General features: G+C 31.7%; 1 protein-coding gene across 1 annotated transcript; it reads right to left on the bottom strand.

The window, feature by feature from the left end:
• Window positions 1–1,561: 1,561 nt before the first annotated feature.
• LOC123268368 (C-mannosyltransferase dpy-19) lies at window positions 1,562–7,413 on the bottom strand. Its single transcript, XM_044733365.1, has 8 exons — window positions 7,213–7,413; window positions 7,039–7,151; window positions 6,671–6,808; window positions 5,856–5,924; window positions 5,429–5,785; window positions 3,256–4,238; window positions 3,062–3,190; window positions 1,562–1,927 (listed from the first exon to the last, which is right to left on the bottom strand). The coding sequence occupies exons 1-8, from the start codon at window positions 7,256–7,258 to the stop codon at window positions 1,711–1,713; spliced, it is 2,052 nt and encodes a 683-aa protein (XP_044589300.1). The 5' UTR covers window positions 7,259–7,413; the 3' UTR covers window positions 1,562–1,710.
• Window positions 7,414–17,898: the final 10,485 nt, after the last annotated feature.

The raw sequence follows: 17,898 nt of genomic DNA, 5'->3' as shown, positions 1-17,898 counted from the left end.
AATAACTTTGAAAGGAGTGAATTTAATCAAAAATGTTAAGAGACCTTTTTTGTAGAGCATTAAATTTCCTTTGAAAATAAGTATTTTAAATTGTAAAAATATTGATATTTCTGGTAGCTACAAAAATCCAAAATTGAAACGCAAAATTGAAAAAATAAATCTTTGTTTAAGGCATGATTACAAGGAAACGGCTTGTTTTACAGTAATTTACAAAGATAACTTTTTTTTAGGAAATTTAATTTCCTATAAGAATACATATCGCTAAAATTTTTCAGATTGATAATTAACGAATTTTAAGTAAAAAATGCGATTACTGTTGAAAAATCAATAGTCGTAACGATACACCCCTTAATATTATTATTAAGGACTCAAACTTGCACAATAATTTTTTTTTATCATCATGAATGATATTTTCACAGTATCGATAGAAAAAAAAAATAGTCAGTTTTTTTGGCCCAGTCTAATATATATATAATATATATAAATACATGAAATATATGAAAAATTGATGTGGGTACTCAAATGAAAGGTCTCGATAAGTGTAATGTCGGGGTGAGCTTATATCTTTAAAAATGTCAATAGTCGACAAGATAGCAATATCAGTTCTTAATTATTGACATTTTTCAATATATAAGCTCATCCTGATGTCACACTCACCAAGAGCTTTCATTTGAGTACCCTCATGCATTTTGATATATTTTTCATATATACATTATTATATACATTTTATATACATTTTCATATATACATATTAGGGTGTGCCAAAATGTAACTAACGTGGAGAACCCTTTAAAATTGGAATTTTGAGTTCCACTTTTAACAGCAGCTGTGTTTGGGCCTTTCCTGAGATATTTCGGGTTGAGAGAATTCATTTGATTATTTATAGGATTTTTAACAGGAGATTTAATTGGGCACTTCCGGCCAAATTTTGAATTTTCACCGGAAATACCCAAACTAAGCTTCTGTTAAAAAATTCTATGAAAATCAAATACATTGTCTCTCTCCAAAATTTATCAGGAAATGCCCAAACGCAGCCCCTGTTAAAATCGGAACTAAAAATTTTAATTTTAAAAGGTTCTCCACGGGAGATACATTTTGGCACACCCTAATACATATATATAATATATATATATAAATATATAAAATATATGAAAAATTGATGTGGGTACTCAAATGAAAGGTCTCGATGAGGGTAATGTTGGGATGAGCTTGTATCTTTGAAAATGTCAATAGTTAACAAGATAAAAGGTCATTTTTTAATTATGTGTCTAGAAATGAAGCATTTTCGAATACAGCCTAAATACTTATCATGATAAATTGACTATCGATGAGAATGATATGAAACCTTAAAAAGGCGCAAATTCAAGTCAAGACCTTCGCAATGACACTAAATTTCACTAAAAAAAACCCCGATTTTATCATATGGACTATACCGAAAATAATCAGTATCTGCTACCAATTTTTTTCGGTAGCCTCTACCGATTATTTTTTTCCGTGTAGGTGTGAATAAAAATTTTCCATCATTCAAATAAAATAATTTTTATTTAAGTATATATAGCATTTTATTTTTTATCGCGTAAATATAATCATAAAATACCTTAATAATAAACTTTATATATTTACACAAACGTTATTTATAATTTCACGTCAACATTTGGTAGTAGCTGCGCCTCAAGACTTAAAAACATAAAATAGTTGTTCAAGTAATCATCACGAGGATTGCAGAACCATCGGAGAACTCGGCATAAATTCGACATAAGTCGAGTAATCTAACCTGAGAACGACGTAGTGGTTGTTTGCGAAGACTCTTTTAAAAGGGTGGCTGTTCCCTTCGGACAAAGTCGGGCACAACGGACGCTTGCCGAGTCTTTTTGCTTGTCCATTGTCCATTACATCCCATAGGTCTATTAATTTGCACCCAGGTTTACTGAAATTTAAAACGAAAATCAAAAAGTTGTAATTAAATCATTTTTCCGAAGTATAGTGAAATTTCAGTAGTAATTTTTTATTTTTATAAATTTTACAGTATATAAGTCCGTCAATTATTATGTTGAGTTAAACAAAGATTGAATAATTGATAAAATAAAAAATTAATGAAAAATAAGTTCTTTAAAAGAGTCAAAAAATAATTTTTACTTTAAAACTTAACTTCTTAAAGTGAATTATCTAGTAGTGAGAAAATTTACCAACCATTCGCCACCTATTTGAGGTTTTCAAAACTAATTTAAAAGAGTCAAAAAAAAAAATTTTTATTTCAAAACTTAACTACTCAAAATTAACTCTCTGATAGTAAGAAAATTTATCGAACATGTGCCACCTGTTTGAGGTTTTCAAAACTAATTTAAAAGAGTCAAAAAAAAATAATTTTTATTTCAAAACTTAACTACTCAAAATTAACTCTCTGATAGTGAGAAAATTTACCGACCATGCGCCACCTGTTGGAGTATTTTAGAACTAATTTAGAAAATTAAAAAAAATTATTTTTATTTTAAAACTTAACTACCCAAAATTAATTCTCTGATAGTGAGAAAATTTACCGACTATGCGCCACCTGTTGGAGGCTTTCAAAAATAATTTAATAGAGTTAAATAATAATTTTTATTTTGAAAATTAACTCCTCAAAGTTAACTTTCTAGTAGTGAGAAAATTTACCGATTATACGCCACCTGTTAGAGGTTTTCAAAACTAATCCAAAAAAAGTTAAAATAATAATTTTTATTTTAAAACTTAACTTCTCAAAGTTAACTCTTTAGTAACGAGAAAATTTACCGACCATGCGCCACCTGTCAGAGTTTTTCAAGACTAATTCAGAAGAGTTAAAAAAATATTTCTTATTTGAAAACTTAACTTCTTAAAGTTAACTCTCTAGAAGTGAGAAAATTGACCGACCATGTGCCACCTGTCGGAGTTTTTCAAAACTAATTCTGATAAAAATATTATATACGGCTATATCAAATCATATTAAGGCGCATACGGCCTAATATTACCATTTTTTATAAAAAAACTTATATAGAGACATACCAAGCCATATTATAAATTTATTTAACAAAAAAATACTTACGGATTGCCTAATCCATAGCATAATCCCTCGTGAATAACCAGATAGTCAACTTGCATCTTCCTCAATGTTTCATAAACCGTAGCAGCGTCTTTCCGTCCATAAATTTCGTAAACTTTCAAGGTACGATCCCTGAAATAAAGAATCTCTTGTAAGCAACCATGAACAAAACTTCAAAAATATGGATCAAGATTCACCTCATGATCTTGCTTTCATAGAAGGGATTATTAACAACAGGCCTCCGGGTGGTCAGAAGAAGATTCGCCATCAGTGACATCTTCCCCGCAAACACCGCATCTTGGGGCGTGTTTCTTTTGATCCAATCAAAAAGCTCTTCCTGCTCAACATTACTAAACTCGCCATAAGATTTCCCCTCATTCTCAATCCCAACGAATCCATTGTAGCACAACCCCGCAATCACCGTAAGAACAAAAACGTCTCTGAAAATCTCGTTCTTGAGTCCGAGTTTCTCCAAGTACCTTCTGCTGACCACCAACCCCGCAATCAGGCACAAATGAGGGTTCATAAACAATTTGAGCCGCATGATCATCGCAGCCATCAGAACAAAAGCTCCAGTTTGCAAGGCGTTGTAAGCCACACTGGCTTCGATGCAATCTGGCCACCCAGCAATCTTGAAGTTCCGGTACCAGCAATACAGCGCCATGACTCCAGCCAGGATGGCAAAAGGCAGAAGGAAGCTGCGAACAATGGCCTCGTAGCTCTCGTAGGGCAGGAAATCGAACTCTGCTGAGCAGGTGTACAGCTGGGTATGGAAGTTCTTGTAGTTGGTAAGCTTGGCTTTCAGAATGTCGAAGATGTGGCTGTGGTCCTCGAAGGCTACTGTCAGGATGAATTGCTGGAGGTAGGTGAACCCGAAGGTCGTCACTATTTCAAGGAATACTAAAGTGTTGGCACTCAGGATGTTCTCCAGGCGGACTAGCAGGTCGTTGGTGTACAGAACTCCGACCACCAGCGTCGCGTACACGGAAAACGAGCTCAAGTTGCCGAAGAACCCGCTGGTGACGATTGACAGCAAGTGCACGGATGTCAGCTGCAGGATTAGTATTTTGGGGAGGATTCGCAGCCAATGGAGGATTAGTAACGCTACAACTTGCGTCATCATCACAAACTGGGAGAATTGCCAGCAGGTTAGGCTCAGTGACGTTGGAATGAAAATGTACTGAAATGAGCAATAGATAATTAATGGCTTGTCCAAATTTTAATTTGCTACTTTAAAAATGAATAATTTTAAAAAGTAGGAAGTTATTTTGGTCAGATTTTGAGAATAAGAGTTTTAATCAGATATCTAAGTTTTGAGGTCCTAGGAAGCCGTTCCGACTTTTCCCGGCTGGACGTCTGGCCGCGTGTGTGTGTATGTATGTAAATAAAATTTTGTCGTAGGATATCTTTAGAACGAATCAACCGATCGAGATGAGTGACACGGCGTTCGAAAGTGTTCATTGAGACTTTGATCTAATTTTATTTTAAAGTCAATCGTACTTTGCCCGAGAAAAAGATATGAAAAACAAATAAAAATCAAAAAAAAACAATTTTTTTTAGTTTTTTCTAAATAACTTCCAAAATATTTGACTAATCAACTCCAGACATCAGAGACACTTTTTTGGACTTAAAAGACTAAGTTGAATGCCGCCAAGCAAGCAAAAATCGAACGACAAGTTCAAAAATTCTAGCCATTTAAAAATTTCTGAATACTCGTTTTTTTTTAGATAACTTTTAAATTCTTTGATCGATCAACTCAAGAGCTTATAAACAATTTTTGTACTAAAAAAATTGCGTCGAATGCCCCGAAGCAAATCAAAATCGACCAACGCGTTCAAAAGTTATAGCCAAAAATTTCTAAATAATTATTTTTTAACTTCCCGCTAAGAAAATCGGAGATTTTCAAAAATCGGGAAGTTCTTGGTTTTACCCTGTTTTTTAAGAATCGAGTTTTTATCAGATCTCGACGTTTTAAGGTCACAGGAAGCTGTGCTCGAGAAGAAGATATGGAAAACAAATAAAATCCAAAAAAACAATTTGTTTTAAGTTTTTTCTAAATAACTTCCAAAATATTTGACTAATCAACTCCAGACATCAGAGACACTTTTTTGGACTTAAAAGACTAAGTCGAATGCCGCCAAGCAAGTCAAAATCGAACGACAAGTTCAAAAATTCTAGCCATTTAAAAATTTCTAAATACTCGTTTCTTTTTTAAATAACTTTTAAATTCTTCGATCGATCGACTCAAGAATTTATAAACAATTTTTGTACTTAAAAAATTGCGTCGAATGCCCCGAAGCAATTCAAAATCGAACGACGCGTTCAAAAGTTATAGCCAAAAATTTCGAAATAATTATTTTTTTAACCTACCAAAAATGGAAAATCCTTGAAAATATACCGCCAGTTGAATTTCTTATCGACGTTCTTGTACCGATATTTGTCGACAACAACAGTAACGGCGTACATCTGCCACAACAAAATGGGGTACGCGAAGCTCTCGCGTAATGGCGGCGTCCATTGGACTCTCGTGCACTCTGTGTGGTTGATCAGGAACGACAGGAAGGCTATCAGTCCCCCGAATATCGAGTCGCTTAGGTAAGTCCCGTAAAGAAAAATAATCGCGCCGGTCATCCCCGCGAAGTACCAGACGAACTCTGTGTAAAAATACGAGGGGACTGCCAAACCTTGACAGCTTCTTACTGTCGACAATCCATCGCCTCTTTCTATCTGAAAAATTTTTTTTATTAATTTCTTGCCAATTATGACAACTTGTTATGATTAAAAAGTAATTAGCTACCTGCCAACATTGTGGAGCATCAAGTAAGTCAAATTCTTTTGCTTTATGGTACAAAAAACCTGCTGTGATCTAAAAAAATCACACAGAAAAAAAGATGCATTTGAGCCAAGAAAATAGTTTTCTTCCCAATTATTTCCTTGAGTGAAAAAAAATTTTTTTTTGACCCAAGAAATTTCACTTATTCCAACAAAATTAATTCTCTTGCTTTAAGAAATACGTATCTTTATCCAAGAAAATTTATTTGTCAAGAAAATCTTATTGTTTTAAGAAAATTCAGCCTCTTCCTCAAAAAAATTTAGTTTTTGATAGAAGTAAATTTTCTTGTCTTGAGAAAATTTCTCTCTTGCTCCAAAAAATTAAGTATAAAGATAGAAGTAAATTTTCATTAATATTTTTATTGATTAACATGTCAAATGGGAAGATCAAATAATATTGAATCATTTTTTTCATTCAATATGAATAATTGCACGCTAAAATAATATAAAATGAGTATCAAATATTCAAGAGAAAAATTTTCTCTAGGTGAGAAAATTTTTTTCTTAGCTGAAGTAGGCGGCGCTGCTTCCCTAAAGTATCTAAAAATCTTGATCAAATATAAAAATTTATTGTATCAAGTATTTATGATAATTCGAATTAAGAAAAAATTACTTCCACCAAGAATAGAATTTCAAGAAAAATTTTTACTTCGACCAACACAACTTCGGTCTTCCTTTAGGCACCCGAAAATTTTCTTGAGCCAACAATTTTGTTATCCAGTCAAGAAATTTTTCTTTCTATGCATGAATAAACCACTAAATTAATAATTTATAACTTACCTCTGGAAATAAATTATAAACTTTTTGTGCATTAATTTCTCTAGGATACTGAGAACTGCTGTCATTCCACAGTAATTTTAGGCCCTCAAAAAATGTCGGCGCTTCGGTTATTAATTTAAAATAATAATAATACATTCCCTAGAAAATTGATTAAACATTTTGTTATACAATTCAAGCCATGAAAAATAGAATAAACTTTAAAAAAAAATATACAATTTTACGAGCCATAAATTATTTATCAAACAATCGAGCTTAAAATTAAATACTAGATTTTTCTTTTAATTAATCATTCTAAAAATTGTTAATTTTTATTTTTTTTTTATTATTGATTAATTTAATAAAAATGATATTATAAATTGTAAAAATACCATCTCTGTCCTGAATGACATTTCTCGCTCAACTTCAGACAAGTGAGAAAAATGCCTATCATTTTCAAAAAGCATCGACACGTAATCTCTGTGCAATAGCCCGCAAACTAGCGCTGAAAAAAAAAAATAAAATAAATAAACAAACAATTTGTAAACAATCTATTGATTACTCACCAATCAGCGCAACAATAAATCTATAGTAACGATCAGGTATTTCCATTATCACAATAAAACCTCACGATAAATTATATTAATTAATTACAATTAATCGTAGCCCCTAATTACTCTAACAAATAACAATTAATTTAAAAGACACTAGTGTCAAAAACTTTTTTTAGTACCGGCCATTGTAAAACTGATACATCCGAATAATCATAATGCAGCATAACAAACTTAACAAACTGTAACGTAAGAGTCGGTATTTCAAAATATTTTTTTGTTTAATTTTGGTGTTTACTTACATACGGTGTATTATTGCCCGTCGTTTATAAAACAACTGACGATCAAATCTAGATAGCGCCTGATGGAAAAAAAGAGAACTGTACCCTGATAGCAACCTTATCTGAAACTTTCTGTAAATATACAGCAGCAATTTGAAGCAAACTTGATGGAAAGAGTTTGCAAAGCAAGTGGTTTCAGTTAAATTACCTATAAATTACTCTGTAATTAGACGTCAAGACTTGTTGTACACGTATTTCAGTCAAATTGTACAGGAAAAAGAAATCCGAACAAAAACAGTTTCACTGTAAAAAAGTCGCGCCAAGTCCACGTTCATAAGACTATTAGGAAAAAAAATTTTTTTTTTTCTTTACAAAAAGATACAAAATAAAAAAATTAAAAAATCTAAGTAACCGATATGATTGTTTATGATTTTCGGAAATTAAAAAAAATTTTATTGTAAATTTAAAAATAAAAAAAAAATTTTAGAACGTATTTAGTGTGCGTGGTTGCAAAATATTTTACTTTTAATGAAATTCGTAAAATCTATTTACTAGGACTTTAAAAAAATTGAAATACACAATGACGCACACCAAGTACGTTCTAAAAATTTTTTTTTAATTTTTAAATTTACAATAAAATTTTTTTTAATTTCCGAAAATCATAAACAATCATATCGGTTACTTAGATTTTTTAACTTTTATTTTGTATTTTTTGTAAAGAAAAAAAAATTTTTTTCCTAATAGTCTTATGAACGTGGACTTGGCGCGACTTTTTACAGTGAAACTGTTTTTGTTCGATTTTAGTATTTTTGTAATTATAATGAAAATTTACAATTGATAACAACTTAAATCTCGTGTTGACTGCATTTTTACTGCAAACTATCCCCTTGAAGCTACAGTTTATGTAGATGTAATTCCAGTGCACCCTGGCGGCCATAGATGCAAGCTACGAATCACTTTTTTTACTGTAGTTGCGTGTCTATAGGAAGGATTACTACACATATTCATTTTATCTAGTCTGTGGCGCTGATATTCCCCATCGAAAAAAAGTCAGGATCGAAATTTCTGGGCTTACTATAGTTTGTGCTGATAAAATTTAATAATTTTAAGTGAATTAAGTGTTATAATTGATTATAATTAATTAATATCAGTAAAATAAAGTATAAATTACTTTTATAATATATCATTTTGGAAAAAGGAGAACCATATAATTAAATAAAATTTTGCAACCTCGAAATACCGTTCTGCTTACAGCAAACACAGTCGGTAGTCTGGCGCTCCGTTTACAACGGGATTTTTGAACGGAACTTGGCGCCAGATTCTACCGAATCTGTGGATTTTGCTATAGGAACTCTATAGTAGTTAGTTAGTTGTAAAAAGTTCCAGTAGGTTAACGTATTCTTATAGTAACAATACCCCTGATAGCCAAGTTGGCCGCAACTTTCTGTCAATCTACTGCCGCAACTTGTCACCAACTTGGCGGCAACTCTTGGAAAGTAACTCGGTTGGTGTCAACTTGTTCACCAAGTTGTCACCAAGTTGTCGGCAAAAGTTGCTCTGAAACTTTTTCACACCAAGTTGACGATAAGTTTCTCAAGAAATTTGGCGACATATTGCGGCAGTAGATTGGTCTCTTTTTTCTCAGAAACTTGTAGCCAACTTGGCGCCAACAGTTACAAATTCGGAAGTTGACCGCAAGTTGTTGCTAAGTTGTCGCTAAGTTGGTGGCAACTATCTGACACCAACTTGTTTGGTCTGAAACTGTGGCTATCAGGGACCGTTTGGCTCTTGCAACTCATTACAACCAATTATAAAATTAGGGTTTTTGGTGTGCGTAAAGGAAAAAAGATGTCAGAAGAGCTAGGAACTTGGCTACCAAGACATCTTCTTCGTAGGTTTTTTCGGAAAACGATAAAACATCAATCAGCTCATCAAATATTACACTTAAATGATGTCAGAAGAGCTGGAAACGCGGCTACCAGGACATTTTCTTAACATCATTTAAGTGTAATATTTGATGAGCTTTAACTGAGTACATTAAGATTTGATTTAAAATACTAATTAATTCACATTCTTAACACATTGAATCTTGTAAACTTAAAGTTATTTCTATAAAACATAACACGTCAATTATATTTCAATTAAAAATACTTTTATGGTTAACTAGGCATTGCTTAGGCGTATTAGGTACTGCTATTTTCTTAGAACGAAGATAATTATGGCTCGAGATTAAATAATTGTTTTACCTTAAATTTAATAACTTTAATGGACAAAAAATATTACTTTAATTAATAAACTATTTCATCAAGATGAGATAAAATAATCTCAAGGACAGTATGAAATTTTACTAGTGAATTTTACTAGTGAAATAATTGAAAATTTCAAGTCTAAGTAATATAATTCTGGAAAATTATTTTTTTTGACCAGATAAAATTTTCGATTCTAATCCAAAATGCACAAACATTTTTTGAGTCGAAAAAAAAATGACCCGGGGCAAGAAATCCGTTATTTCTGTGTAGAAAATATAAAATCACACGCTAAAGACAAAAATACTTACAGATCAATCACAATAATCGGTGTTAAAATTGCAAAACAAAATCGTTTTTTAACAAAGATGAATTGTTTTTTTTTTACCATCACAGTATAGGAAAAATTTTAAGGATCAGTTATTAATTTCAGCAGGTTTTGAGCTCTGCAAAAATATGTTCTTTGACCGCACTGAAAAACTCGATGGCTACAAAATAAAAGCAGCAGCAATGTTTAAGAATCATTCAGGCAACTTTTTCCGGGCACCTCCGCTGCTTTTTTGACCAAACCTGTGTACAGAAAAAATGTCGAGACTCTAGAAGATCTAGAGGATCCTCATTACACTCATATTTACGCAACTAAAATGAGTCAAGACTACATCAAAGGATCGCCGTTATACAACAAAACTGTATTTGGCAATTATTGTAAACAATACATCAACGATACATCAGTCGCTTGCATTGATCAACAACAATTTTTATTAAAATTAATATGTCGCCATAATTTGCACACTCCTAAAAATTTCGTTAGGTTTAGCTACGCCTCACTGACAATGACTCCTAACTGGGCTTTAAGACACCACGTTGATAATATACTTATGCGCTTGATACAGTCTGGAATTCAGGACCTTTGGTTCCAAAATAGGGGTCAAAAAAGAAAAAAAAATTAGGAAAACGGTTGACCCTGAAGGCCATCCCTGCAACTTCCCGCTAGTTTCATACTTAGGCGCTTAAAATTGCACCAATGATGTTTTTGAGCTCTTCAAGTTCAAAAATACAATTTATGGGTTATTTTGAGCTTTCCGAGCTCAAAGAGATTGCTTTCCTATCCTTTAAAGCTCTTCGAGCTCAAAAGTCTGATAGAGATTTGATGACACTATTTTTTGAATTTTTAAACCACAATAACTTTTGAATGAATAAACCGATTTTTACGCGGTTAGAAGCATTCGACGCAGTTTTTTAAGCCTCACAAAGAATCTTAAATTTTGAATTGATCGCGCTAGGAATTTCGGAGTTATTCCGAAAAAACACTTTTTTCGGTTTTTTTTCGTTCACGATATCTCTCGAATGAATCAACCGATTTTGACCGGACTGGTGGCGATCGACGTGTTTTTTGAGGTTAAGAGCTGATTAGTTTTGGAATTGAACTATTAAGCCGTTTAAAAGTTATTCCAAAAAAATCACATTTGAAAAAATTTTTTTTTTCAGTTTTTTGAAAATTTCTCAAAATCTATTGATCTGAATCGGTCCAAATAGTTTTCAAAATCTAAGTTTGGTCAAGCCCTTTCGAATGGCACCAACCGCGATGAAATCGGTCAAGCCGTTCGAAACTTATAAGCGGTTCACATACTTTCACACACACACACACACACACACACACACACACACACACACACACACACACACACACACACACACACACACATACATACAGACGCCGTGACAACCTCGCGGGGATAGTCAGGGAAGCTTCCTGTGACCTTCAAACGTCGAGATCTGATGAAAACTCGATTTTTGCAAAACGGGGTGAAAACAATAACTTCCCGATTTTTGAAAATCGTCGATTTTCGTAGCGAGAAGTTAAAAATGAAAATATTTGAATATTTCATCAAAAATTATCATCGACCGATTAAGCTGGAGGATGTTATCTTCACATTTGTTTTGCTTGGAATCGGTCTTTTTTCTTCGATCGTGTGTTTTATTGCAGAAAACTTGATTAAGATTTGCTAAAATTTGTTTATCTAAAATTAAACCATCTATAATACTTATCGTACGTTTTTATATTTTTGAATTTCGCAGACTATTTGAGAGATTGTACCGTTAACAGTTTGGATGAATTTTTTTTGCATAGAAATGTGAACTGAGCTGTACATTTTTATGTAAATGTTTCTATTAATGCTCGTCATTAAAGAATAAATATCTTTCAGCCCTACTAATTGCTTATCATTGTTGGATTCAGCTTACCAAGTCTGTAATATTTATAAAATGTGTAACGATCAATAAATTGAGTTCCACAAATATTTGCTACTGTTTTGACAGTCACGCTAACAACGAGATCATGATACGTCATTTTTATTTTAATTAAAGACCGGATATTTACAAAATAAACTATAGTGACTAAACAATTACAGATAAATGTAAGAATATCAATATTATGCGCAGCAATCAAGCAGTAAGAGCTCAAACTTGCTTACAGTAAGTCTAACTTTGAAAATGAAAAAATTAATTGTTTTAATGTTGGTTCAAAATTTTGTGATTGGGCAAATTCAAGTTCCATCTGGAGACGGTTTAGATTTGTTCAATAATATGATGGTAAGCTAATAGGAATAGTAAATATTAATGGGCGTTTTATTAACTAATTATTTTTGAATTTAGAAATACTTGTTCGATAATTGTCGATCGGAATTTGGAACTATAGGATTTTGGGGCACGGATAAAATTTTTCTAGTGAACAATGTAGTTGATTTTGTTCTGCTGAATGACAGTGAGGTGTTCAAAAAACCACCGACTCGGAGAATTAAATTTTTAGTAGAGATTCACGACGAATTAAATCTTCGCAGGCCAGATATAGATTTGTTTGAAAAGTCACCTGTGCCGGGAATAGAAACGCTATTCGTTTTTGACAAAGGTGGTTACAGGCCTACGATTGTGGCTGAGGAATTTGAATGGTATCAAGATCTATTTCTAAATTCTAAGGTCTATTATTGTTTCGAGAGAGAAGGACAAATTGTTATAGTAACTTTAAATTCTTTTGCGGATGTTGCTCCAGCACTTTGGAAGAGGGATGCTCAAACATATCAGCACATTCGTTTTTATAATAATTCCATACAATGGTGGACTTATAAGACAGTATACAACAAAGAAACCAAATTCAATTATGGTGAGTTTAAAAAATGACACATAATATTTAAATCTCTATTCGCTGGGTGCGTGACCCCACCGCCACCTGACGATACAACTTACGGTGGCTTTTTTAAGAAAATTTACATGTATTAGATGCCAAATAGTTATTTAAACAATTAAATAAACTTGAAAAAAATTTGTTTTCTATGTAAAATGTGACATATTACACAGAATGTAGATTAAATTAAAAATTTTTTCTTGGGTCAGTTGAAAATAGTACGGAAAATAAACTCAATAACTAAAACAAATCTCAAGTGAATTAGGTTAATCAGGTGTTAAAATCTGTCAAGGTGTTTATTGTTAAATTAATATTAAATGAAAAATCAGTATTAATATTAAATATATAACAATCTGAAATTATATAAAAAATAACGAATAGCTCTATTTAACATAACTATATATTTACGAATGTATCTTAAATTTTTATATTATTTATTTAATTTTGCAATCTATTACCCATAATATTATTTTTCAACCACAAACTTTAATAAAGGGTAAAAATTTAATCCTGGCTGAACATATGAGAGATGTTGAGCAGCAGCTATCCATTTTTTTCACTGATTTAATTTTCAATTGGCAACCGGAAATTTATAAAATTTACAATCACTATTTCTACTAGTATTTTTACAATTAACTACACAACAATTTTGATGACCCATTTTATTTTATTTATTTAAATAAACTAACACACGTGTTATTTTCATAGCTTTTAGTAATAAAGAGCCACCCTTAGTTCTGTATTGTCCCGCAGCGGGCGCTGACATCAGTTTTGTGTCCCCCACTATGCCTTACGCACCCAGCGAATTGAGAAGGGGAAAAATACTATAAAGAAAATTTTTTTGATCCAAGAACATATTTTTGGTAATAACTTTTTTTTGTGTAAAAAATTTGTCGCATACTTATTATTATAATTACTACACTGAGTAAAAAACTTTATTTAAAAAAAAAAAAAAGAATATTTTTGTGACAAGAAATGTATTTGTTGAGAATTTTCATTCAAAATTATTTTTTTCCAAACCTAAAAAACTTTTTTTTAAGAAAAATTAATTTTAAAAAAATTTTGATAGTTCTGAAATTCGTTAACTAAACTTTATATATTTTATTATATGTATATGGGTGATTCTCTGTAAGGATGTTTTTTGCTGTCCCAGGTATTTTTTTATTAGAAAAATTGTTTTTTTCGTTACTAAAAAGAATTTATTACGAAAGTAAAACAACATTTCTACTTGGAGCATTGAAAACTAAAATGAAATAAATTTTAGTTTTTTTGCTATAAATTCGTAAACCACCAAAATAACAATCCCCTGGGCTGTCCCATTCCCAAAATTAAAACTTTAAGATTAAATTAAAGTTTTTTTCATGCCTACTGGTCAAGTGACTAGTGAACCTTATTCAAGCCAAGCGATAGACATTCCATCTGCACTATTGGTCGAGAGACATTCTCTCTTTACATTAGTTCTATGGGGTCCATCGAACTTGAATACTAGTAAAGCTGGAAGTTTTGTGGTATCTGTTCGAGTTGTAAAGATGTTAAACAAATGAAAGAAAATGAAAGAAACTACATGAGAGCAAAGATAAACTTTGAAAAAATAAATTTAATTTATATATACATAATGGGTCATGAAGAAAAAAATAATTGTTAATTTGTAATAGCGCCTCAATAATTACTACAATACCATCGTAGTACGTAGTTTGAGTGGGGAGAATAAAAAGAAGGGAAAAGTAAGTAAAGTATCGAGAGTATAAGAGTGGACTGAGAAAGGTGGATGGTCGAAGGGGCCCGGTAGCTTAACTGGTAGAGCTCCTGACATGTTATCAGGGAGATCCAGGTTCGATTCCTGGCTTGGTAACCTACCTCATTTATTTTTTCAAAGTTTATCTTTGCTCTCATCTAGTTTCTTTCATTTTCTTTCATTTGTTTAACATCTTTACAACTTGAACAGATACCACAAAACTTCCAGCTTTACTAGTATTCAAGTTCAATGGACCCCATAGAACTAATGCAAAGAGAGAATGTCTCTCGACCAATAGTGCAGATGGAATGTCCATCGCTTGGCTTGAATAAGGTTCACTAGTCACTTGACCAGTAGGCATGAAGAAAACTTTAATTTATATATACATAATGGGTCATGAAGAAAAAAATAATTGTTAATTTAAGATTAAATTTTAAGTTATTCGTCCATAATATATAATTTGGCCCATAATGTTTATAAAGTTAATTATTTAACTAACAATCTTCTTCAATAAATAGTACCGAAAATTAATTTGTTTCATTAAATTCATTAAACCAAAGTTTGTCCCAGGCCTTTTAAGATCAGTCCCTTGCCAGAAATTCAAAACCAAAAAAAAAAATCCAGCGTGTTATTTTACCTTTTGTAAGGTTTATAAGGATCTAACTAGCCTTGAGGTTAATAACCATAGGGCTGTTAGTGCTTTATCGCCATTTTATTTAGTGTCAAAGCACCGATTGTGCTGGAAATATGTGTCTGGGCCACTTGAAAACTCTGTCCCCTGGCAGCTATTTTTATTTATAATTTATTTATAAAATTGGATCCATAAGTCTTAATATTATTCTAATTAATGTAAACATTCATTGAGAACTTGAAAGGTTGAATGCATTGAAATAGTTTGCTTGATTTTTCTCAATTTGATGAAAAAAAAAAAAAAAAACAGTCCCCGGTCATGTTATATGGCAAAAGATACACAAATATCAAAAAAGCAAAAATTAATTCGGCTGTTTATTTATTATGGTTGAGCTGATAGTTTTGTAGCCCTTGTTAATTTTTTCTAATAAAATCAAAAATAATTTGGTCGGACAATTTTGTACAGATTTAAGACGTCCTTACAGAGAATAATATAGAATTATATGTATTACATATATTTCTATGCTTTTGATATATTTGTCCAATTTTGTTGCGAATAAATTGGCTTCTGATACATTTAATCTCAATTTTATTATACGAATTGTAGGAGTACAAAAACCGCAACTAACAGACATTTTTTTCAGAAGGTTCTCAGCTCTGCAAGAATATATTCTTTGATCGTACTGCAAAACTTAATGGCTACACGATCCTAGCAATAGCAAAAACAAATTATCATAGCACTTATCCAATCTCAGAAAACATTTATGCATTAATCACTAAAGCTAATAATACCAAAGAAGTCAATTCCATATTTGCTTTAAAAGATGGACTTTTCAGCAAAGTATTAACAGACTATTTGGATATAAAAATAAAATTTATGGCACGTCTGGTGATTGCGAACTAATTGTGTTCGCAATACTGATGATGAAGTTTGAGATAGGGCTTACACCGATCTCTTGGATAGACGATTGTGAATACTTCGATTCGATGAACTTCATTTCTCCGACGTATCCATTCCATTCACTCTACGAGCAGATAGTAACGCACAATCGTGGATTAGCGACGCCTTTGGAAAAAATGTTTGAGTTTTACGGGTGGCTAACCCCATCGCAACTTTTGATCATCCTTTGATTGTATTCATCGTAATTTATCGATCAAATAGTAAAAAGAATTTCAAATTAGTTTTCGCGGTTTTTGACTGCTTGAGATTACTGATAGGCAATTCGATTTACACACGGATGGACACAGCTAAGATACGAATATTTTTTTTTGTTATATTCTTGTATTTTCTGATCATCCAGGCAACGTTTTCGGGACATCTCGCAGCTTTTCTGACCAAACCTATGTACAGAAAAAATGTCGAGACTCTAGAAGATCTAGAGGATCATCGTTACACTAGAATTTACGTACGTGATGGAACTAAGAACTATATTAATAACACACCGTTATACAATAAAATTATGTTTGGAGTAGATGATTGTAAAGATTGCATCAAAGATCCATCAGTCGCTTGTATTGATGATCAATATTATTTAGAACCGTTAATAGCAACTTATAAATTACATACCTCTAAGAATTTCGTTAAAGTAAGCTACGCCACATTGTCAATGCCTCACAACTCGGCTTTAAAACATCGTGTTAACAATCTGCTTATGCGTCTGGCACAGTCTGGAATTCTGAACGTTTGGAACAGAGCTTGGGAGGAATTGTTTCATAAAAATGTAACAAATCATTTGAATAAAACGGAAGATAATGTTGAAAACTATCATCGACCGATTGAACTAGGAGATGTGACTTTGCATTCTTTTTGCTCGGCTTCGGTCTTTTTCGCGATCTTTTCATTTATTCTAGAAAACGCATTGAAAACTTACGCGTGAGACATAACGAAAATAAGTTCATGGTCATTGACAGTGAAACGATCTCTAATACATATTGTACGTTGCGTCATTATCGAATTTCACAGACTATTAAAATGGTTATACATTAGTTTAGTTAAATTCGTTAGTTGGGTAAGAAGTACGTATTTAGTTCAACATTAATCAATTAATTTAGTCATTAATTTTGTGTGTATATTTCTAAAAAACTAATATAGTAAATCTACTATAAATAACTTTAATCAGATATTATTGATATAATCAAATTTATTGAAGGCGACTAATAATTCTTGTTACCAAATAATAAAATGATTTTACTTGTCCATGTACGGTTTACTATCCCGGGTCGAAAAATTTTTAACTGATTTCAAGCTAAATAATCTGCATTTGAACTTATTGATCTGTATTTGAATTTTTAAAAACATTTTCATCTGTATTTGGTTTACTATATTCAAGGAAGTATTTTTTTTTTGATCTGTATAAAGTCCTAAATAACTTTTTAGTAAAATAATTGAGAGCAACTATGAATTATTTTATGCTGTTTTCCTGAATTTGAAATGAGATTAAAAAGTTTTAAAAGTTTGATCGGTTTTAGTCCTAGATTAATTTGTAGATGGACTTTATGTATTGTTTTCAAATTCAATACACTGACAGAAGGACTTTCTTAATATTTTGAAGATTTCTTTGTATTTAAGAAATCATTTCTTAGTATTTAAAAATATATTTCTTTGTATTTAAGAAGTATTTTTAGTAT

Source organism: Cotesia glomerata, linkage group LG7, assembly GCF_020080835.1.
Source record: "Cotesia glomerata isolate CgM1 linkage group LG7, MPM_Cglom_v2.3, whole genome shotgun sequence".
Taxonomy (NCBI): domain Eukaryota; kingdom Metazoa; phylum Arthropoda; class Insecta; order Hymenoptera; family Braconidae; genus Cotesia; species Cotesia glomerata.
Note: the sequence above shows the minus strand (reverse complement) of the source record. Positions and strands in the feature narration are given on the sequence as shown.